We start from the raw sequence: 21,425 nt of genomic DNA, 5'->3' as shown, positions 1-21,425 counted from the left end.
CCTGGCAGGCTCACGGGAACCTTGGCGGCCCCAGCTCTGCCCCTTGCTACCCCACAGGCCTTCAAGGCCATTCGAAGCTTCCTGTCCAAACTGGAGTCTGTGTCAGAGGACCCCACCCAGCTGGCGGAAGTGGGTGAGTGGCCCACACTCATGTCCCCTCTTCTTCTTGCCACATTCTTGACTGTCATCTGTCATGGCTCCCTTCTACCCCTTTGGAGTATCTGAAAGCTGGAAGAACCCAGGGGACAGACTGGATATCAGCGTCGTCCCCCATCCCCGCCCTGAGCATCTCACAGTTGGGAGAACTCAGGCCTGGAGAGGGGGGCCACCACAAGCCACTCTGTTCCACTTATTGCCCTCCCATCACCCTCCCCATGGAAGCCTGAGGTGTCCGCACCTGTCTCTCCTGTCACTGCCCAGAGAAGGATGTCCATGCAGCCTCCAGCCCTGGAGTAGGAGGAGCCGCAGCCAGCTGGGCAGGCTGGGCTGTGACAGGGGTCTCCTCGCTCACCTCTAAGCTGATCCGTGCACACCCCACTGCTGCCCCAGCTGAGACCAACGTTCCCCAGAGACCCGTGCCTGAGGGTGAGTGTCTCAGACCGGTTGTACCTGTGACTGAGAGGGCCTAGGGGGGCTGGCACCCAGGAGCTATTACTGACTGACTCCCCCTGGGATGGTGATGGGGACCCTGGGGACAAAGTACAGTCTGGTCCCCTCGAGACCAGCTTCCCCTCTGCACTCCCATCCCCAGCCACTGCTGCCCTGTTCTGAGACCTTCCTGGGGCCCAGTGTGTGACACTTAGTGGGCCTCTGCTCCCCAGGGCTTCCTGCCCCCACCCCTGCCCCTGCCCCTGCCCCAGCCACGACCTCAGGCCACTGGGAGACACAAGAGGAGGCCAAGGACACAGAAGAGGACAGCAGTGCTGCTGACAGATGGGATGATGAAGACTGGGGCAGCTTGGAGGTGAGTGGGGCCCAGGAGGTCACAGGCTGCCATGCAAGGAACTCATCTGCATAGCATCCCTGGCAAGCAGGTGTCATGGAACAGCCATTGTGGCCCAGGGCGACAGCTGAGCCCCACTCAACTGCAGAAATGAGGCCGGGCTGGTGATGGTTGGGTCAGCCCGCTGATCTCCCCCCTCACCTCTGCTCCCTGTCCCTCTTGCACCTGTTTTGGTGCCTACCCTGCCCTGTGATCAGCAAGGAGAGGTCAGTGCTAGGCCTACAGCCGGAGCCAGTCCTCCCCGGGGTGGGCTCAAGGTAGGCTGCGGACGGAATGCGGCTGTCCTGAAGGGACTGGGGGCAGAGCTCTGCGCCCAGTCAGCCCATCTGGCTGACAGCAGTCTCTGGCCCCTGAGGCCACAGGTGCCGGTGGGGAACTCTAGAGCTCATTCCCCAGCCTCACAGAGGAGTGATGACAAGCCAGGTTCCGCGTGTCCACTTTATAGACAAGAAACAAGGCCTGAAGAGAGAATGAGATAGGATTCCCATTGTGGCTTAGTGGGTTAAGGATCTGGCATTGCCGCAAGCTGCACATGCAGCTTAGATCTGGTGCGGCTGTGGTGTAGCCTAGCAGCTACAGCTGCAGTTCGACCCCTGGCCTAGGAACTTCCACATGCTTCAGGTACAGCCCTGAAAGAAAGAAAGAGAGAGAGAGAGAGAGAGAGGGAGGGAGGGAGGGAGGGAAAGAAAGAAAGAAAGAAAAGAAAAGAAAAGAAAGAAAGAAAGAAAGAAAGAAAGAGAGAGAGAGAAAGAAAGAAAGAAAGAAAGAGAGAGAGAGAAAGAAAGAGAGAGAGAGAAAGAAAGAGACAATGAGATAGAAGGCAAAAGAAAGGGTGGAGCCCCTGGCTGGGGCCTCCTTGCCCTTTTGGGTGAGGAATGGGGGCTCTGCGGTCATGCTCTCCCTCCCACCCTGCAGCAGGAGGCCGAGTCTGTGCTGGCCCAGCAGGACGACTGGAGCACTGGGGGCCAATCCAGCCAGCCTGGGCAGGTGAGCTGGGGGCAAGAAGGTGTGTGTATGTCTGGGGGGGCCCTGCCCCTCCCTCCCTCTCTCTGGCACTGTCTCCTCCTCCTCTTCTGCAGACCAGCAACTCTGGCCACAAATCCCCAGAGTCAGACTGGAGCAGTTGGGAAGCTGAGGGCTCATGGGAGCAGGCTTGGCAGGAGCCAAGCCCCCCAGAGCCGCCCCCTGAGGGCACACGACTGGCCAGCGAGTATAACTGGGGTGGACCAGAGCCTAGTGACAAAGGCGACCCCTTTGCTGCCCTGTCAGCGCGTCGGGAGGCTGCTGCTCAGGTACTTGGCACCTGTCCAGTGGGAAGTGCAGACCGGGGTGGACCTCAACTAGGAGTAGGCCTCCACTCCAGCCTACGCTTTTATTTTCAGCCAAGACCCGACTCATGGGGTGATGACAACTGGGAGGGCCTGGAGACCGAGAGCCGTAAGTGCCTCCCTTGGGGCCGGTGATGGGCCAGGGCTCCCCTCCACTGGGACAGGCATGGGCTAGGGAGCTGAGACTCAGGTTGTCCTGAAGGTCTGCCCTCCTCCCCTTCCTGCTCCCAGGACAGGCCAAGGCGGAGCTAGCCCGGAAGAAGCGTGAGGAGCGGCGGAGGGAGATGGAGGCCAAACGCGCAGAGAAAAAGGCGGCCAAGGGCCCCATGAAGCTGGGGACCCGGAAGCTGGACTGAATCGTGGGTGTGGGCGCTTACCAGCTAGGGAGAGCAGGCCCCGCAGATGTATTTATTGTACAAACCATGCGAGCCTGGCCTGTGTGGCCAGGCACATCTCACATGTACATAATCAGAGCCACAATAAATTCTATTTCACACCCCTGTGCTGGGCTCAGTGCAGCCCCTCCAAGGAGCTGGGGTCCGGCGCTGCCCTGGGGAGTCTGCTCACATGGACAGGAACATCAGTTTGCTTTGAAAACCAAGAGTAAAGAGGCACGATCTGATTTATCAGTTTCTAGGAAACGCCCTCCGGAAGCTCCCCCGAGAAACCCAACATCTGCCTAATGAACCGGCTAATAAGGGTGACTTTGGAATATGGGGCCGGGGAAGGAGTCTGCGGGCCGAAAGGTCCCTGGGTCCGAGCCCCGAGTTGGGGCCCAAGCGAGAGGGCCAAGCTTGCTTGCCCCAAGTGTCAGGCAGAAACCCCTCGCCGCCGAAGTGATCGCCGAGGTCCCGGCAGGTGGAGTCAGCGGCGGCGCTGGGGCACGCAGGCTCCATGCGGGCGGCTGCGCGCGAAGCCAGCTTTGCAGACGCAGCGGAAGGAACCGCTCGTGTTCACGCAGCGCTCGCTCTTACACAGTAGCCCGCGCTGGTTCAGCTCTCTGCACTCATCGATGTCTACAGGCAGGGTGACAGGTGCGGACGCGCTCAGCTTCTGGTCCTTCCGGGCCCACCGCCCGCCCTCGGCGCCGCGCCCTCGGCCCCGCTCACCGACACAGCGCGCGCGGGAGGCGTCCAGCTGGAAGCCGCCAGGACACTCGCACACCGCTCCGCCCGGTCGCGGCACACAGCGGCCGCTCACGCAGCGGCACTCGTCTGAATCCTCCTCGGAGCTGTCCTCTTCTGCGCGGGCAGGGAGAAGCAGACGTCAACAGCGCCCGCAGCGACGGCCAGGGCCCCCGCCCCTGCCCCTCCCTCTACCCTCACCTCGCGGGGGCTTCCCCAGCAGCAGGGGGCTCGTGTCCCAGAAGGAATTGCTCTCACTCTGTGACGTCGGGCACTGGGACCCTGAGAAGGGCAGGGGGCGGTCATTGGTCTGCGGCATCCATTCACCCCAGCCCCCGCCCCCGAACTCCCTTGGGCCGATCCCTCCAGGGCCTGCTCACCGGCGCCGCGCGGCGGGCACGGGCGGCACTGGGCTCCCCATCCTCGGCCCTGGCGACAGCAGCAGTCGTCGAAGGTGAGGGCGGGCCCAGACACGGGGACCGCACACATGCCATCCTCTCCGCGCTGGCTCCAGCACACGTCCCGCCGCTCCGGGGCACGGTCTGTGGAAGGGGACCCAGTGTCAGGGAAGAGCCCAAAGCGGGGACAGCCTGCCCCCACTGCAACCCACCCTCGCGGGAACTGCGGCCCCGGGTCTCCACGTGGAGGAGAGGGCTCTGGAGAGCCCAAGACGACCCTCTCCCTCACCGGCCGGGCTTTCGGGGAGCTGGCAGTCGCGGCCTGAGGGCCCAGGTACCCAGGGCGGGCGGCACTCGCAGCGATAAGAGCCCGGCAGGTTGACGCAGCGGCCGTGGCGGCAGGCTGTGGGGTCCTGGCATTCGTCCACGTCTGCAGGCAGCGAGGGGATGGGTAGGGGTGGAAGTCACAGCTCAACTCGGCCAGCTTCCCTCCTGCTTCCCCAGCCTGCCGACCCGTGCCTCACCCATCTCCTCTGGGCTCAGACACTGCCGCTGCGCGGGGCTGTACTCGGCCGGGGGCGTGCAGGCGCAGCGGTAGCCACCGCGCGTGTTCTCACACACTCCGTTCCGGCAGTTAGACTCGTCCAAGCACTCATCCACGTCTGCGGGGAGGAGAAGCTCCAGTGCTTGGAACCGGCCCGGAGTCAGGTGACTGTGGGTGTCTCCACGATGCTTTCCCACGGCCACGGGGGCCAGCTGCACTCACCCACGCATTCCAGCAGGTTCCCGTCGTAGTAGAAGCCTTGTTTGCAATAGCACTCGTAGCCGGGCTGCGTATTCACGCACTTGCCCTCCTTGCAGATCTCCGCCCCAAACAATATGCATTCGTCGATGTCTATGGAGTGACAGGCCGTGGGCGCCCGCACTCTGCACCTGCCGGGCCACTCCGGCCCTGCGGCCGAGGACGTGTAGGCGGGGCTTACGTTGGAAGGGGAGGAAACCCTAAGCTAGGGGCTTTTCCGCCCGCGGTGATGGGGCGGGGCCTGGTGGAGGGGCGGGGCAGACAGTGACGGAGTGGGCGGGCCTTACCCCAGGGCGGGGAAACAGACCAGCCAGCACTGGCGCGATCCCGGCGGGCCAAAGCTCTGCCGTAGGAGCGGAGCGTGTCAGGCGGGCGGAGCGGTGTTGAGGCTTACCACGGTGGGCCGGGATGCCATAGTTGACGATATTGTTGTCCTGGGTGTAGCCCTTCCCGTCGGGGCAGAGGCTGTGGAACTCAGCTACGAGGAGACAGCGGCCGTGGGGAAGGAAGGAGGCAGGATTGAGCGCGTGCGTGCTGGCGGTCGGGCGCAGGTCAGAGCTCTCCGCCTCATTTCCCACCTACACAGGGAGGGGCCCTGTCCCCCAAAACGTTTCCAAATGAAGAAACCGAGGCTCTGGAAAGGGAAAGGGCCAGCTTGACTCCTGACCTGAGCTGTAGACTGGGCAGGGGTAGATCTCGCAGTGGTCTCCCCAACCAGCCCCCAGCGAGCAGCAGCACTCCTGCTGGGTGACATTGGTGGCCAGTACACTATCGCAGAACACGGTGTCGTCGAAGTTAAGGTAGCACTCCTTCTTGTGGTGGGGCTGCTCCACCTCTGAGGGGAGGGGAGAACAGCTCAGGGTCCAGCAGAATGTCTTCTTCGCCTGTCCACGCAGCCCACTCACCTCATCCCTCTGTTCCCCACCCCCCTGGCTCCCCTTGGCGGCCCTGGGAAAGCCAAGCTCCATTCTTGATGTGGCGTCCTTGCCCTCCTGCGAGGCCTGGCCCCACTGGGCTCTCCCAGGGGAAAGAGATTCTCCCTGATCCCCAGATACCAGCTGTCGCTCAGGGGAGTTGTCTAGATTGAGGGGGCACTCACCCTCACAGCCGTGCTGGTCCTGGGTGGGCGTGAAGCCCTCATCGCAGATGCAAACGTAGGAGCCCTGCAGGTTCTCGCAGGCCCCGTGGGGAAGGCACAGGCCTGGGTCCTGGCTGCATTCATCTATGTCTTCCCGAGTGAGGGGAGCAGAAAGAATGTCTCAGAAGGAAACTAGCCCCTCCTTCCCGGGAGTGTCCCTCAAGGGCCTCACATAAGTTTAGAACCTGAATTTCCACTTTGGCTTCAAAGCAAGCACAACAGGAAACCCACTTGCCCATGTCTCTCTGGGCACCTGGGTAGATGTGTGCACGTTTGGTGCTTGATACTTCACAAAACTTTCACCGGTTCCCACTGACAAGAGAATGAATTTCTAACTCAGCCCTGTATTTGAAGACTTTCAGTTTGGTCTCCCAATGTCTTTATTTTTTTTTTTTTATTTATTTTTTTTTTTTGGTCTGCACCCACGACATATGGAAGTTCCCAGGCCCTACACATCTATGCAATGCTGGATCATTAACCCACTATTCCAGGCTGGGGATTGAACCCATGCTGCCGCAGAGACAATGCCAGATCTTTAACCCGCTATGTCACAGTGGGAACTCCTGGTCTCCCAATATCTTTAAGTTTCATTACCCTTTACTCCAAACCACCAACACCCTCAATTCTATGTTCAGGGCACAGATGTCTGGTCTCCCTGAAAACACTGTTCCATCCAGATCTCTGTGCTTTGCAAATACTGTTCTTTGGGCCTAGAATACCATCCCATGCATTTCTCTGCTTAGGGAATCTATTTAGGCTTTAGGGAACCCTATTTATGCTTTAAGTTCCAATTCAACTGTCACTTCTCTGTTGTAACTAATCACTAGTCCAGACCTCTTTTGGCACCCAGCACCCTGAACTGTAAGAATCAAATTACATGCAAGTCTCCCCTAGCTGGGAGCCCTGGGTCATTGCTCAATATCTAGTACAGAGCATAGAACCTGCCGAATATTAGATTCTTAATAAACTTGTTGGATAAATGCATGTAGGGGTGAGTTGGCACATAGTAAGTTCCATGCAATTACTGCCATTAATACTGTTATTGTTATTTTCAGGGAACGAGTAGAAGGATGAATGAGTGAATAGATGGATGGAAAGACAAATCAACAGTGTGTCTAGGCAATTACTGCTCCCTGCTATTCCTCCTCGGGAGCTCTCAGCCAGTCCCCCCATACCTTGGCACTTCCTGCCGCCTACCAGCCGATGCCCCTGGGGGCAGAGACATCGGTAGGAGCCATTGGTGTTGATGCAGTCGCCCCCAATGCAGGCTGCGGGGAAGTCGCACTCATCAATGTCTGTAGGGGATCCAAAAAGTGGAGGATCTCAGAGGCTAAGCCCAAGGCCTCCTGAAGAGCCTGGCTAGGGCCCACCCCCCATGCCCCATCTTGGCTCTGGATGGGGGCAGGACGTGGGAGTGCCTGGCTTGTTTACAGGTAGCCCCTGGGCGTGGGGCCTGGGCAGTGGAGGTTTTAGGGTGGGGAGGGACAGGTCAGCTCCCCCAGCTCCAGGCCCCCCTCACCCTCGCAGCGGCTCCGGTCCCTTGATAGATGGTAGCCAGAGAGGCACTGACACTGGAAGGAGCCCGGCGTGTTGTTGCAGATGCCATTGTCACACACGTCCCCAGCCTCACACTCGTCTACATCTGTGGAGCACAGGGACTGTCAAGGGCCAGGGTGGGGGTGCTCTTGGGCCTCTGCTACCCTTTTCCCCTGTCCTTCCCATGGCCTGGAGCGCCAGAGCTGAGGCCAGTGGAGCCGGAGAGAAGCGTGGGGTCCTCACCCTGCTCCTGTGTGCACACCAAGCCCTCAGGACCCGGCCAGGGGCTGCCAGGAGCCCCGGGCCACGTCTGCTTCCTAAAAGCTCAGGCTTCCCCATCCTTCATCCATTCTCACCGAACGAGAGGCCCCCTGGTCCATCCCTTCCTCTCATACGGCCCTGGGCTTCCTTGGCCCAACTGCACTCACCTCTGCTTTTGCCCTTCCCCACCTGCCATAGCTCCCTTTCTTCTGCTTTTTTTTTTTTCCTTTTTTTCAGGGGTGCACCTGCAGCATATGGAGGTTCCCAGGATAGGGGTCTAATTGGAGCTACAGCTGCTGGCCTACACCAGAGCCACAGCAACGCCCATTCCAAGCCACATCTGCGACCTACACCACAGCTCACAGCAACGCCAGATCCTGAACCCACTGAGCAAGGCCAGGGATCCAACCTGTGTCCTCGTGGATACTACTGAGTTCATTTCCACTGAGCCACAATAGGAACTCCCCGGCTCCCTTTCTTCCCCTAAGCTCCCCTATGCCTGCTCTCAGAGAACAATTCTTCCACTTGTGCAGTAAAGGGACTGCACATGCATCTCTGCAGTCCTTTCTGGTGGAAGCTGGCTGTTGCCCACACCCAGATCCCTTCCAAACCACAAGCTTCCCCTGAGGTGCCCTTGGCCCCCGCACCAGCCTCCACCCTCTCTATTGCGTCAGCGCCCACCGTCCTAGCTCCTCTCCCTCTGCTTCCTCCCCATCCTAGGTGTTTTCAACATCCATTTGGACAACCAGGCCCAACCTCTGACCTTACATTCCTCGATCCCTCAGTTTCTGTCGCCTTGCCCTCAGTGCCAGCCACTCACTCTCAGTACGAAAGGCTGGGATCTCCCCCACGTTGGGCATCTCAGATGTGGCTTCCTTCCCATGGCCTCTGCAGTCCCCAAGTCCCCTACTCCACCTCCATTCACAAGGGCCCACGAACACCTCTCCTTCTGCCTCACTGGTCCAGCAAAGTCAGAGCCCCAGCCTGCTTCTCACATCCTGGGTGCTGAGTGGTTTGGAGCCAGCCACCAAGCTGAGCACGCTGGGCCACTCCACACCCTCTGGCCTCCAGCCCAGCCTGATCCACAGCGTTGTTAACGCCACTCTCTCCTCTTCCTCTCAAGCCTTGACTCTGGCAAGCCCCTAGGTAGCCTCCATGGCCCTGGACAGCTCCCAGCCTCTACCTTCTCAGCCTGCATCCTAAACCCCAACCAGTGGGGAGGCCACCAGGACTTTCTTGTCTCCCCAGGGAGCTATTTCACAAGAACCTGTACTGCACTGAGCTCGCCCTCCTCTGCCCTGGAAGCCTCCCCTCCCCAGTGTCTCAGCTAGTGCTCCCTGGGCCCTCCAACCACCCTGGCCCCCCCGTCTCCCTGCTGCCCATGTGGCCATGTCCACACAAGGCTCTGCCAAGGCTCCCCTCACCAGACCCCCCCCTCCCTGGCTGCACCCCCATGGCTTCACAGCCCCCACATTCCACAATTCCAGGTGGATGTGTCTGGCCCAAAGCCTCCAGTCCCTATGGTGCACCCTCTGCTGGCATCTTCAGCTGAGAGGCCCACATCCCAAAATGCAGTATCTTCCTTCTCTCTCTCTCTTTTTTAAGGGCTGCACCTGCGGCATATGGAAGTTCCCAGACTAGGGCTTAGGTAGGAGCTGCAGCTGCCGCCCTACAACATAGCCACAGCAATGCCAGATCCAAGCTGCATCTGCGACCTACACCACAGCTCACGCCATGCCCAATCCTTAACCCACTGAGCGAGGCCAGGGATCGAACCTGCATTCTCATGGGTATTAGTCGGGTTCGTTTCCACTGAGCCACAACAGGAACTCCAATGTCTTCCTTCTCAAACATGCCCCACCCCTGGAACCCTATCCCGGGGAGCAGCACTACCCACGGAGTCATCCAAACCAGAAACTTGGGGAACCCCTAGGCTCATCTCTTCTTCATCTTGACATCCAGTTAACAAACCCAGGTAATTGGTTCTGATATGTATTTACTATCACATAATCTCATCACCATCCCGAGGCCACTATTCTCATTGCTTCCACCACTGCCTCTGTCTCAGTCTCCACCAGACCTCCAGCCACTGTCCACAAGGAGCCTCAGGGGACTTTCTAAAACACATGGCAACTCTTGGCCTTCGTCCCATTAAAAAGCTGCAGGTGCCTCCTAACACCCTGGGAGTGAAGCTCAACCTCCTGAGAAGGGCGTGGGGGAGGGGGCTTTCAAGCGGTGAGGGCCTGCCCCTCCCCAGCCAGCCGCAGCCCCCATCCCCTGCCGGTACCTTACAGTTCCCTCACACTCAGCACGGGAGTTCTTCTCTGAATTCGCTGGCGCTGAGCCTGGCGTGCTCTTCCCTCTCATCTTTCTTTGTCTGGCTAACTCCTATTGATCCTTTAAGACAACTCAGGCCTCCCCCTTCTCCCAGCCCTGCTGAGGTTTCCCAGAAACACCCAGACGCGATCCAAGTCTGCAGTCTGTGTCGAAGTTCTCCAGTTTCTCTGAACCCCAGCCCTCAGCCCGTCTCTTGGTGCATAGGAAACGTCAATGTTGGGGGAGGGGCTTTCTTTTATATATATTTTCCCCTCAAATTTAAGGAACGTGCTTTGCAAACTCAGCTTCAAGCCTTGTCTCCTAAGATCCTTCCTACTGAGAAATTCTGGCAGCTCCCTCCTCCGCCAGGTTCGCTGAGGAAATGAGGGAGTGGACCAGTGAAGGGGTTGATGTCTGTGAAATAGCTGCCTCCTGCCCACCCGTCTGACAGTCTGACAGTCTGACACTCTGACAGATGGGTGACTCAGTCCTCAGCTTCGGCGCGTAAGTGAGTGGCGGGTGGCAGGGCGGGGAAGGCTGGAGCTCACCCAGGCAACTGCGGCCGTCCGGGGAGGGCGCGTAGCCCTGGGCGCACGTGCAGCGGAAGGAGCCTGGGAGATTCTCGCACCAGCCGGGCGAACAGGGGTTGCCCTCGGCGCACTCATTCACGTCTGCGGCGGAGAAGGCTCGCCTCGGACTCCGCCCCACTGGGCGATGCACCTTGCGGGGGTTGGAGTCCCCTGCGTTCTGGACGCGGCCTTCTACTCCCGGGAAGCCCGGCTCTGGAGGTAACTCCCACCGCCACCAGCCCCGCCCCATCCACCCGGCAAAGTCGAAGGGCCCCGCCCATTCAGGTTTGAAGCCCCGCCTCCTACCCGACCCGGGACCCAGGCCTTGCCCTCACCGCGGCAAGCTCCGCCCCCCTGGCTGCGGTAGCCGGGAGGACAGGCAATGCACTTGAAGCTCCCAGGTTTGTTCTCGCATTTGCTATCCGGGCAGGAGCTAGGATCTCGGCACTCGTCGATGTCTGCGTGGTAGGGAGGAGGAGGACTGTTTGGCGACAACGTGGCGGCCAGGCGCTCAGGGTCCAAGGCAGGATTTCCCTCCATCACAGATCAACAAGGTGAAACGGGCCCCCTGGGCTCCGAGAAGGAAACCTCTGAGAGGCCCAGAGCTGGGCAGAGACCGGAGTGAGGTCCTCCGCCCCCACCCCCGGCCCAGGGACAGCTGAGGACCCCCGTCGGCTGGGAAGGGGTCTTCCCCACCTTCGCACACGGGCGGTCGGGAGGCTTTGAGCCGGTAGCCGGGGTAACAGTTGCACTTGTAGTGACCGGGAAAGTTGATGCAGAAGCCGCCGTCGCCGCACAGATGGGGCTTGGAGCACTCGTTCAGGTCTGAGCGGGAGGAAAGGGGCGAGAGGGGAGTGCAAGGGGCGGCGGAGAGGGTTACATGCGGTCAGGAGAGTCCCCAGGGTCCACCGAGCCCCAGCGCAGCCCGGGGCCGGGCCGTGCTCACCCACGCACGAGCGCCCCCCGGCGCCGACGTGCAGGCGGTAACCGCGGTTGCAGTGGCAGTTGTAGGAGCCACCGGTGTTCATGCAGATGCCCCTCCCGGCGCCGCACGGCTCCGCCTCGCACTCGTTTACATCTGAGGAGGACGAGCGGGCCGGGAGGTGTCAGAGGATTCTGCAGAGCCGAGGCCGTCCCCGGGCCACCCACTCGCCACACTCACCCACACAGTAGCGGTGCTGCGGGTGCGACCGGTAACCTGGGTTGCAATGGCAGGAATAGTCCGAGGGGCCCGGGACGCACTCTCCATGGCCACAAATGTTCTGGTTCAATCGGCACTCGTCTGTCTCTGCGGAGGGGCGGGGGGGGGTGTGGCAGGTCAGGGAGCTGGGCAGGGAGTCTTCATTTTCTGCCAAGTCCTCTGGGAGGAGGGTCTGGATACCCCATTCCTAATGCGGTGGATACCTGAGCCTGGTCGCACCTGGGCCTCTGTACATCCATACGCCAATCCGAGGATTCCCTGCATCCTCATCACAGGTAACTCTGACGTCACAACCCCGGGTAGCCCCAAACCATGACCCCAGGTCCCTGACATCCCTATGTCCTCAACCCCAGGACCCCTGATATTTCTTTTTCTTTTTTTCTTTTTAGGGCCGCACCCGCGAGGCATATGGAAGTTCCTGGGCTAGGGCTCAAATTGGAGCTGCAGCTGCCAGTCCATGCCACAGCCACAGCAACCCTGGATCGGAGCTGCGTCTGCGACCACGTCCACAATCTGAGCTGCAGCTTTCAATAACGCTGGATCCTTAATACACTGAGCAAGACCAGGGATCGAACCCGCATCCTAGTGGATACTAGTCAGGTTATTAACTCGCCTAGCCACAACGGAAACTCCCAGGACCCCTGATATTTCTGTCCCCACTTACTGTACTCTGACCCCAGTCGCCTCAATGCCTTAAAGCCCCGGTCACACTAATATCCTCTAGACCAGTGACTCCCCAGCACCCCTTGTCTTAGGGACCTGCCCCCTCCCCCATTCCACAATAGTTGAATTCTTCCCCCTCCCAAGGCTGGGAAGGAGCTGGTTTCCTGGGAATCCTGCCTCACCCATGGTTGGGCATAAGTGGTCAGATCCAGGAATCACCTTCACCTGCTTTGCTCCCATCCTCAGTATTCTCTGCCTCTCCCTCTTTGTGAGCCCTGCTGTGCAAAGCCCAGCCTTGAAGTTGAACTCTGTCCCACCCCAAACACGCCTGGCCAGCAGCCTCCTGCCCACTGTTCCCTTTGCCTAGAGGGCCTCTCCCCAGGCATCCTTAACACCCTCTCCTCTGAGAAGTCTCCCCAAATGCTTCTTCTTCCACATTCCACAGCTTCGGGGCCATCACTGGGTTGTCGTAGCCTATGCAGACTTCCAGGGCAGCCACATTCCTCCTAAGTCCTCACCCTAGGAGCTCCTCTAGCCTCTGGTTTTCAATCAGGCTGGTAACTCCCTGTGGCTCTGCAGTCCACACAGACGTGGGCTTGAGTCTGGCTCGGCTGTGTGACCGGGGCTAGTTACTGAACCTCTCTTAGCCTCAGTTTTCTCATCTAGGAAAAGAGGCTACCAGTGCCCACTTCACAGAGTACGAGAAGCTTAAATGGTATTTACTGTGTAACACTCTTCAATCAGTGCCTGGCCCAGGGCAGCTGCTCAGCTGCAGCTAGCAATTATTACGATGCCCAAAGCCCTGCAGACACTTCCCACAGCCTTTGGGATCAAACCCAAGCCTCTTAACAAGGCTCCCTGTACCGGCCCTCCCCTGGTTCAGAAACACTGATCTGTGTGTGGTTTCTCCCTCCTGCACAAAACCAGGGTTTCATGTTTCTATGCCCTTGCCCAAACTCTTGCCCAAACTAGACTGTCCTTTTGCCCAACGCACATGCCCATTTATTTCCCACTTCTTGTCCTTGATTTCTACCGATCTTCAAAGCCCTGCTCAGAAAGCTTTCTCTCATCACCACTCTACATCTTATCAAAACGCCCAGACTTCCTTCCTTCCTCTCTGATTTATCTTTTGTACCATTTATGAGACATACTAGATTTTGACTCTCTTTCTCTCTCTCTCTCTTTTTTTTTTTTCCCGTCTTTTTAGGGCCGTACATGTGGCATATGGAAGTCCCCAGGCTAGGGGTCAAATCGGAGCCGCAGCTCCACAGCCACAGCAACGCCAGATCCAAGCCTCATCTGCAGCCTACATCGCAGCTCACTGCAACATCAGATCCTTAACTCATTGAACGAGGCCAGAAATCAAACCCTCATAGATACTAGTCAGGTTCGTTACCGCTGAGCCACAACGGGAACTCTGATTTTGACTCATTGATCTATTCGTCGTCTACGCTACAAGGACAGAGAATTTTTGTCTGTTCTGTTTTCTCCTGCATCCCCAGTACTGAAACAGTGCCTGCACATAGTAGGTCCTCAATAACTATTTGTCGAATATGTGACGACATGCCTTCAGACTGGGCGGACCACCATAATACCCGCATCACTTGAGGGCAGAGTGGCATCTCTGCTGCACGCCAACGCTCCCCTAGCGCCCAGCCCAGGGCCCAGGAGGTGTTAGCGCTGTGGAAGGATTGGAGGGGTTAAGGGAGGAGAAAAACCCATTAGGGGCGTGGCTTACCCGGGGCGTGGCCTAGGTGGGCGGGTCTTACCTGTGACCTGAGTAGGGGCGATCTCTACCGCACTGCGGGATGGGGGCAAGTCGGGCAGGAACCGGGGCGGCGAGGGCCGGGAGATCAGCTCTGCGGGCGGCAGCACACACCCGTCGGCGGGTGAGGGGGCTGAGAGAGCCGCCCCACTTGCCTTAGATCACCGGCGGGGAATTTCACACCCAGCTTTACCGCCCCCTGGTGCCTAGGCTGTGTACTTCGCCGGCAGTAACAGCCCTTGAGGACTCGTCCCTGCAGCGCCCAGCTCACCAGGGTAGGGCCGGGCAGGAGATGTGGTGACAGTCGGGTGGCTCTGCTGCGCTGAGTGCTCTTCAACCACTGGCTGTAGGTGACAGCAGCATAAGCCCTCTGTGTCTCCTCGGCCTCCCTGCCCCTCCCACCTGGGCTCTCATACTCACTGAGTCTGTGCTCACCCCTGGAACGGAAGAAGACGGGCTATTAAGTGTGGGGCTGGGAGAAGAGAGTCAAGCTTGGGGTCAGCAGGTGGGTATTTGTGGTCAGGTCTCTAGGAGTTCAACAACCATGTCTCTGGGTCAAGCCTCAGAGTAGGCAGGGAGTGTTTCCATTACAGGTCAGTGAAGCAAAGGCTGGACAAGGTCCTTGGCTTGAAAGCTTATACTGGGTCGAATCCCTGGGTCAGGGGTCAGGGGGTCAGATCTAGGGGCATCATTTAGGCTGAATCAATGCTCTGGTCTGGAAACCAAAGCGATCCCAGGGTCAGAGAATGGAATCTGGAGAGCAACAACTGGTCCAATCCTGTTGATCAGGGGTTAAATCCTGGGGTTACAACATTGGTTAGGGGTCAGAGCGTCAGCTCTGGGGGTCAGTGCTGGTCTAGGATTAGGAGGTACAGAGGTTAGACTCTGAGGTCATATCTGTGGCTCACGGGTCAAGGTTTCAGGCCTAAGGGTTTAGCAATTGTCAGGAACCAGAAGGGGTCAGGCCAGACCTCTCTCTTCCTCTGTGTCCTCAGGTGGTGGTGCCCGGCTGGGGCTCTCAGGGAGCTGCTGGGGCTTGGGTGGCCCATCAGGGTGCAGGAAAAGGGAAAAGTCACTCTCGCCCTGAATGGTGAGCGTCTGGTGGGAGGTGAGGATGTGGTACCCCTTCCCAGCTGGGCAGATCTCCTTGAAGGCAGCTGTGGCCAGAGCAAGGGGTGGGAAGTGGGCATTGCCTGGAGAGCCACGCAGACAGCCCCCTCCCCGGCCCCCAAAGCCCCAGGCTCACCAGTGCCATCAGCCGGGCAGCGCTGGCACCTGGCACCCCAGGCCTTGCCCACGCTGCAGCAGCAGAGCTGGCGGGTGAGGCGTGTGGTCAGCGGGTGCTGGCACTGGTGCTCAGGGCTCACCAGGCGGAAACACAAGCTCTTCTCCTCCGGCTTGTCTGCTGCAGGGGCCGTGGTGGGCATGGGCATCTGGGCCTCAACACTGCCCACAGCCCTCTTCCCAGCTGCTCCAGACCTTGCCCCTCTGGCCCAGACAACCCTTGATCCTCATGTGGCCTCTGACCGACGTGACCCTGAGTTCATATGACCCCGGAACCTCTGTTATTCTGACCTCACTCACCCCTGATACTCCTGTGACCACTGACCCCACTGACCCCCCTTTCTAACTGCTCTAGACATTATCCCTCCCATTCACCAAGTCCGTGATCTCCCATGACCCTGAATCCATATAATCCCCAACCCTCTGTGACATTTAACCCCAGGTGACTTGTGACTCCTGAACCCACTGATCCCTGCTCCTATCTGCTTGGGTCCTCTCCTCCTGAAATGGGCCCTTGACCCTACTCTGACCTCTGTGACCTCTGATCCTTGCTTACCCTCCCACCCACACCTTGTGACCTTCCAGGGTCCCCCAGTCTCACCAATGCATTGTGTGCGGGAGGGCCCCAAGCTATGGCCAGGTGGGCAGACACAGCGATAGGAACCAGGGTTGTTGAGGCAGTCACCATGGCGGCACATGCCTGGCATCGCGCACTCGTTGATGTCTGTGGTAAGTGGGAGTTTGGTCCCTCCAGGCTGGGGCCACAGGGTGACAGCAAGCTGCTCCAAGAACTTCAGAGTCCTGCCCCAGCCCCGCCTCCTCCCTCGCCGACCTTAGGACCTCCCCCAGCGACAACCAGCTTGCCCCTCCAGCCCACTGAATCTCCCAGCCGGCCATACCCTGGCAGTGGGTGCTGTTCAGCCTCTTGTAGCCCTGGGGGCAGTCAGCGCCCACCTCCCCACGTACAGGCCCTGGCTTCTGCACCCCTGTGTCTGCAGAGAAAGGAGAGCATGGCAGGGGGGTACTCTGGGGGCCTGCAGAGAGGCACTGGGAAGGGCAGAGTAGGATGCTGAGAGGAACTCTATGGGCAGTGGAGGGCTCAGGCTGCTTGGGCTGGGATCTCCCACTGCTGGGCTGGGAGGGCTGTCAGTGGGTCTACCCTGTGGAGGCGGGCGGGGGGGGTGGGCATCTCACAGAGCCAAGGCACTCACACTGCAGCTGGGGGCACTTGTGGCACTTGCTCTGGCCCCAGGCAGTGCCGATGCTTCCACAGCAGTCTTCCTGCTTGGTGAGGCCCGGGAGGGGATTGCTGCCACACTGGAGAGAGGAGTGTGGGCAGGGGTCATCGGGTGCCCAGCCCCCACCTGGCCTCCCTCCTGAGGCCCTTTTCCTCCTGCCCCCCTCAACCTGCAGACCCTGGGAGTTGAGCAATCCCGAGGAGGACGGGTTGGAACCCTGCAGCCCCGAGAGAAGGAAGGGCCGGTACAGCCGAGACTGGATTCACTCACGGGCTGCTTGGGCAGTGTGTCCTGGAAGCAGCGGCCCAGGGGCTTCTGGGTGGGCGGCCGGGGGTGCTGGGGCTTGGGGTGCGGCAGCAGGTGCTGGGAGGGGGCCGGGCCCTCGGCGTTGGGGCCCTCGATGCGGTGCACCTGGACGGAGGCCTCGGGCGGGTGGTGGACCCGCACGTTCACCACAGGGGGCGGGGCCTGCACTGGGAGGCGGGGCACGGTGGCTTCAGCGCTGTCCCCGCGGAGCTCCTCCAGGGCTGGCCTCCGCGGGGGTTCTGCCACCCTCGCGCCCGCCCACCTCGGCCTCCCGGGGTCTGCTGTTGCCTGGTACCTTCCGCTGAGATCTGTCCTGGTCCGAGGGGCACCAGGAAGGCCGCGTGCTGGGCAGGGGGTCCCTCCCCGGGCCCCGGCGGATCAGCAATCACCTGGACCGCGTAGATGGCGTGCTTGCTGGCCACAGACTCGCCATCCGGAGCCAGGGGCGGCAGCGCGCCTGTGGACAGGGACCCGGCCCGGCCAAGCCCAGGGCCTGAGCCGCCGGTGCCCCCACCAGCTCCTCCGGCAGGCACCTGGCAGAAGCGACCGGTGAAGTCCGGGGGACACAGACACTGGTTTCGGGAGGAGCACTGGCCGCCGTTCATGCAGGGCAGAGGGCACACCACTGGGGAGGAGAGGTGGGTCAGGGCCCAGGCAGACTCCGATCCCCAGACCCCCCACCCACCCCTGCCATTCCTCAGCCACATCCTGTCTCTTCCCCTCCTCCCTCCTTCCTTCCACCCACTGGTTCTGTCTTCCTTGGGAAGCTGGGTTTTTTGTTTTTTGTTTTTTTCACACACAGAGAAACTACCCTCTTGGTTCCCCAACATCCTTAGACCCATGGGACGACCAGAGTCATAAGTCTTGGACTTAAATCCCAGCTAGAGGGCCGTGTGCCATCTGTGTGGCCCTGAGTTCCCCTCCCTGTGCCCCAGTGTCCTCATCTCTAGGGGTGTCCTGTCAATTAAATGAGGCAATGCCTGTACAATTGCTTAGCACGATGCCTAGTACACAGAGGGTGCTTAATAAGTAGTAGTAAAAGGTGATGCTGCTGCTGCTGCTGATGGTGATGATGGAATAGCCTTTTCCTCCCCGTGGGCCTTTCCTGGAAATCCCAGTCTCTACCTGGCGCTTTCACCTCCTTTTGCCTAATGATTCCCTGGATCCAGCCCTCTCTGGGCTCTCCCTCTGTCTTGCCATCCCACGGCCCACGGCTCACCACTGTCAACTTGAGCCATATCTTCCAGGGCCCTCTCTTAAACACCTCCGCTCAGGGCACCCTGTCAGAAATCGGCATCCTGCCTCCCCACCTCCTCTTAGCCTTGGACCACCACCTGGAATCCCTGCCTGCCTAGTATTCATAAGGGAGCCTCGAGGCTCCATCCCTCCTGCTCTTAGTCCCGAAAGCCAGTTCTGGCTTCTGTGATGTCTCATGAATCCATCCCTCCTCCTCCTTGCGCCCCCCTGCCCCTGCCCCGCCTGTCCATCTCCCAGCATCCTCAAGACCCTTGCCTCACAAAAAGCTCTGGCAGGGTCAGACACCTGCTCATAGCTTGCTTTCCTGCCTGCTCTCGTGGCCCAGAAGGAACCTTCTTTCAGTCCATTCCTGCCTCTGCTCTCTCCACGTGCACCCTATGCTCCAGGACTCACCTCCCATCTCCTATAAAACATGCCACGTCCTCTGCCTCCCTGGCTTTCATCATGCCCCCCCTACCCCCCCAGAGCCTTGTCCCCATCTCTGCATAGTCACATCTCAGCCTTCCAGTCTCATCTCCTCCTCCAGGAAGGGAGCCTTTCCTCATATCCCACCCACCCTCCACCCAGCTCTGCCCAACTCTGCCCAGCACTCAACATGGTTATACTCAGGTCTGTTCCCCACACCATAAAGGGGGCCTCAGCTCTGGGTGCCAGAGAAGGTGCAGCAGGAATGAATGAAGGGGCGACTCATTGAGAGGACGGGATCTCTGTCTTACTGTCATACACTCATATCTGAAGTCCAGCCATGGGGACCTGAGCTCACGCTCCAGCCCCAGCCCCAGCCCCAGCCCCTCTCCCACCTGCCGCATGGCTGCCCTCCCTTCCCAGGATGGGCAGGTGGGGGTACTACTCTCTGGAAACCTGAGGGCCTCAGAGGGACAGCCCACACACATGGCCATCAGGGCCTGGCTAAGAGCATCCCAGACCAGCCCATCCTGGCTGGCCTCCTGGGGCCAGGCTCTCAGGGCAGAAGGGGTGTGTTCTGGGCTGGGGGAGGCAGGATCCTCTCCTTCCTGCCTCCCAGTGAGTCACCCATAGCGGTGAGGGTGACCTCCCAGTGACACCCGCCCACTGTGGCCTGGGCGCCGAGCCTGGGGGATGTGGGCAGCACAGATGGAGACAGCAGCCTGGGCAGGACGGCCAGGGGGCTTGGGAGGCCGGCCTGTGTACACTCACACGCACAGTCATCTCATCACACACACACATGCACAGACTCATTCTGACACCAACACAGGCTTACATAAACACTCCCATAGTGTCTGCACACACGCACCCAAGACAACTCAAAGAAACACGTACTTAATCCCAGGGTGCTGCTCCAAAGCCTGTGTATGCCCTCATGTGTGTGCCATGCACCAGCGCACAGGCGCGCGGGTGCGCGCGCACACACACACACACACACACACACACACACACACACACCTCATGAGAACGGGGAACCACATCTGTGGGGTTCCTCGGGTCTGTGAGTGGGTATGTGAGTATAGAAAATTGTCAGAGGGGCTGTTTTGCTGGTGCCATCCTGGGCCTGGCCTAATTACCCTGTCCAGGAGGGTAATTACTGCGGGGACACCTCCCCCAGCCTGGCCCATAGGGCTCTGCGCGGGGAGAGCTGGGCCCCAGGCTGGCCCTTTGAAGACAGATGTTGGGAAAGCGGGGGCTCCAGGTGGACCTGGGGACTTATCAGGGCTGGCTAGGGGGGAGACCGAGGCAGAGCTGTGGAGAGCTTATCAGGGAAGCACAGAGGGGGCATCCGGAAGGAGAGACTGAGGCCCCCAGCCAGCCCCCACCGCCAGTGTTAGGCCTCAACTCCCCTCCCCTCTAAGACCTGCCAGTCACTAATTCCCTCACTCCCAGCCCTGACCTTAGCTCCTCCTCCCAGAGAATGCAGGTGTCTACCGCTGGCAGGCCCTACTTTAGACATTTTTTTAGAGGCTTTTCCTGTTTCTTCAGCAAGTCTGTTTCTTGGGGGAATACTCAGCCCTTCTCTGAGACTTCCTGCCCCTCGAAAGCACGCATCCCTCAAACCCCTGCCAGCTGACCCGGACGCCCTCTCAGAATCCAGCACTTTTCTAGAGGCCGGTGCTGGCCAGGACCCCAGCCTTACAGCCACCTCAGGCCTCAATCTGAACCCAAAGCTGTGCAGTCCGGGCTTCCACGCAGCCCTCCCCTCTCCCACCCCAGGACTCTAGCCTCCCAAGCACCGCCCCCACCCCCAGCCCCCGGCCCTCCTGTCCCTGGAGCCCCAGCCCTCAGGCCCTGCTCTGAACCCAGCCCCCACCTCCCGTGTCACCTGGCCTCCCCTGCCCTGGATCCGGCATTCGTCGCGGTGCTTGCCGTCCCCGCTCCCCCTGCCCCTGCCCCTGGCCCTCACCCACGCGGAAGCCGGAGCCCGTGAGGGTATCGGTGCTGTGGCCGTTCTCTCCGATGAGCGTCATGTTGGAGCCCTGCTGACAACTGTCCCGACACTGGCCCTTGAGACAGGTCCGCTTGCAGATGACGGGCGCAAAGACCACCTTGAAGCGCTCGCGGGCCAGCGCCCCGCCCCCGCCAGCGCTCCTCTCGCCCGCCGGCCCCCCCTCGGCCCCGCCGCCCGGGCCCAGCAGCAGCGGCAGCAGCAGTGCCAGCAGCCCCGCCGCCCCCGCCCCCGCCCCCGCCCCGCGCATCTCAGGGGCCAGGCCTCCAGCAGCCCCACGGGGCCCGGGCATCCGGGGCCGCAGGACCCGGGGGGCGCGCCCGGGCGGGGGCGATGGTCCCGGCGCCCGAGGAGGGGAGCGAGCGAGCCGGGAGCCCCGGGAGAGGGGTAGAGAGGGCCGCGAGGGAGAGGATCGGAGGAAGCGCGCGGGGAGGGGACAGCAGGCGCGGGCCCGGGGAGAGGCGGAGAGATGGAGGCTGGACTGCGGGGCGCCCAGAAACTTCCACCGCCGCGGGAAGGAGCCCCGCCACGAGCCGGGGCCGGCGGCCTGCGAAGGCCGCGAACTGAGGCCGGAGCGAGGAGGCCGGAGCAAGTGGAGGCGGAGAGGAGGCGCGAGGGGAAGGGAAGGCTGGGCGGCCGGCCCGCTCCGCGCCTCCCCCGGCCGGGCTGGGCTCCCGCGGCCGCCGGGAAGCAGGGAGCGCGCGGGGCGGACGCAGGGAGAAGTGAGCAGTTGTTTTCCCTGGCTGGAGCGCGGCGCGGCGGCGGCGAGGGGGGCTGGGACGCTGGCCCCGGGCCAGGGAGACAGTTTTTTTCGGTTTAA

General features: G+C 60.6%; 2 protein-coding genes across 6 annotated transcripts in view; one reads left to right on the top strand and one right to left on the bottom strand.

The window, feature by feature from the left end:
• SCYL1 (SCY1 like pseudokinase 1) overlaps nt 1-2,833 on the top strand; it is a 13,431-nt gene extending 10,598 nt beyond the window's left edge. Inside the window, exons 12-18 of one of the 3 annotated variants that reach the window (XM_003122558.5) lie at nt 58-133; nt 421-585; nt 822-964; nt 1,919-1,990; nt 2,083-2,295; nt 2,386-2,440; nt 2,563-2,833. In XM_003122558.5, the coding sequence (XP_003122606.2) occupies nt 58-133; nt 421-585; nt 822-964; nt 1,919-1,990; nt 2,083-2,295; nt 2,386-2,440; nt 2,563-2,687 (849 nt within the window). In that variant the 3' untranslated portion in view covers nt 2,688-2,833. The remainder of the gene's footprint in view (nt 1-57; nt 134-420; nt 586-821; nt 965-1,918; nt 1,991-2,082; nt 2,296-2,385; nt 2,441-2,562) is intronic. The other 2 variants (XM_005660705.3, XM_021082856.1) reach the window with 2 other exon arrangements.
• LTBP3 (latent transforming growth factor beta binding protein 3) lies at nt 2,689-21,425 on the bottom strand. Of its 3 annotated transcripts, none has more exons than XM_021082854.1 (28): nt 20,564-21,425; nt 17,228-17,557; nt 16,897-17,099; nt 16,600-16,705; nt 16,288-16,380; nt 15,990-16,112; nt 15,351-15,506; nt 15,076-15,261; nt 14,525-14,541; nt 14,376-14,448; nt 14,109-14,198; nt 11,638-11,763; nt 11,422-11,553; nt 11,172-11,300; nt 10,811-10,933; nt 10,455-10,577; nt 7,313-7,435; nt 6,969-7,088; nt 5,755-5,883; nt 5,323-5,490; nt 5,050-5,133; nt 4,620-4,748; nt 4,378-4,515; nt 4,143-4,283; nt 3,836-3,997; nt 3,657-3,737; nt 3,441-3,572; nt 2,689-3,347 (listed from the first exon to the last, which is right to left on the bottom strand). In XM_021082854.1, the coding sequence occupies exons 1-28, from the start codon at nt 20,895-20,897 to the stop codon at nt 3,196-3,198; spliced, it is 3,903 nt and encodes a 1,300-aa protein (XP_020938513.1). In that variant the 5' UTR covers nt 20,898-21,425; the 3' UTR covers nt 2,689-3,195. The 3 variants fall into 3 exon arrangements, with proteins under 3 accessions (XP_020938513.1, XP_005660760.2, XP_020938514.1); XM_005660703.3 differs by having other exon boundaries at nt 15,351-15,509; nt 20,564-21,422; XM_021082855.1 differs by lacking the exon at nt 14,525-14,541 and having other exon boundaries at nt 14,376-14,449; nt 15,075-15,261; nt 15,351-15,509; nt 20,564-21,423.

The sequence above is a fragment of the Sus scrofa genome, chromosome 2 (genome assembly GCF_000003025.6).
Source record: "Sus scrofa isolate TJ Tabasco breed Duroc chromosome 2, Sscrofa11.1, whole genome shotgun sequence".
NCBI lineage: Eukaryota > Metazoa > Chordata > Mammalia > Artiodactyla > Suidae > Sus > Sus scrofa.
This window is presented reverse-complemented; position numbering and strand designations above follow the sequence as displayed.

Bases quoted from the DNA above. Each gene is read 5' to 3' on its own strand.
- LTBP3 (XM_005660703.3), bottom strand. From the start codon at position 20,897: ATGCCCGGGCCCCGTGGGGCTGCTGGAGGCCTGGCCCCTGAGATGCGC. The intron at 10,578-10,810 runs GTGAGGGCAAGG...TCTCCGCCGCAG, and splicing joins GGGGGGCGGAGCTTGCCGCG to ACGTGAATGAGTGCGCCGAG. The intron at 4,284-4,377 runs GTGAGGCACGGG...CGCTGCCTGCAG, and splicing joins TCTGAGCCCAGAGGAGATGG to ACGTGGACGAATGCCAGGAC.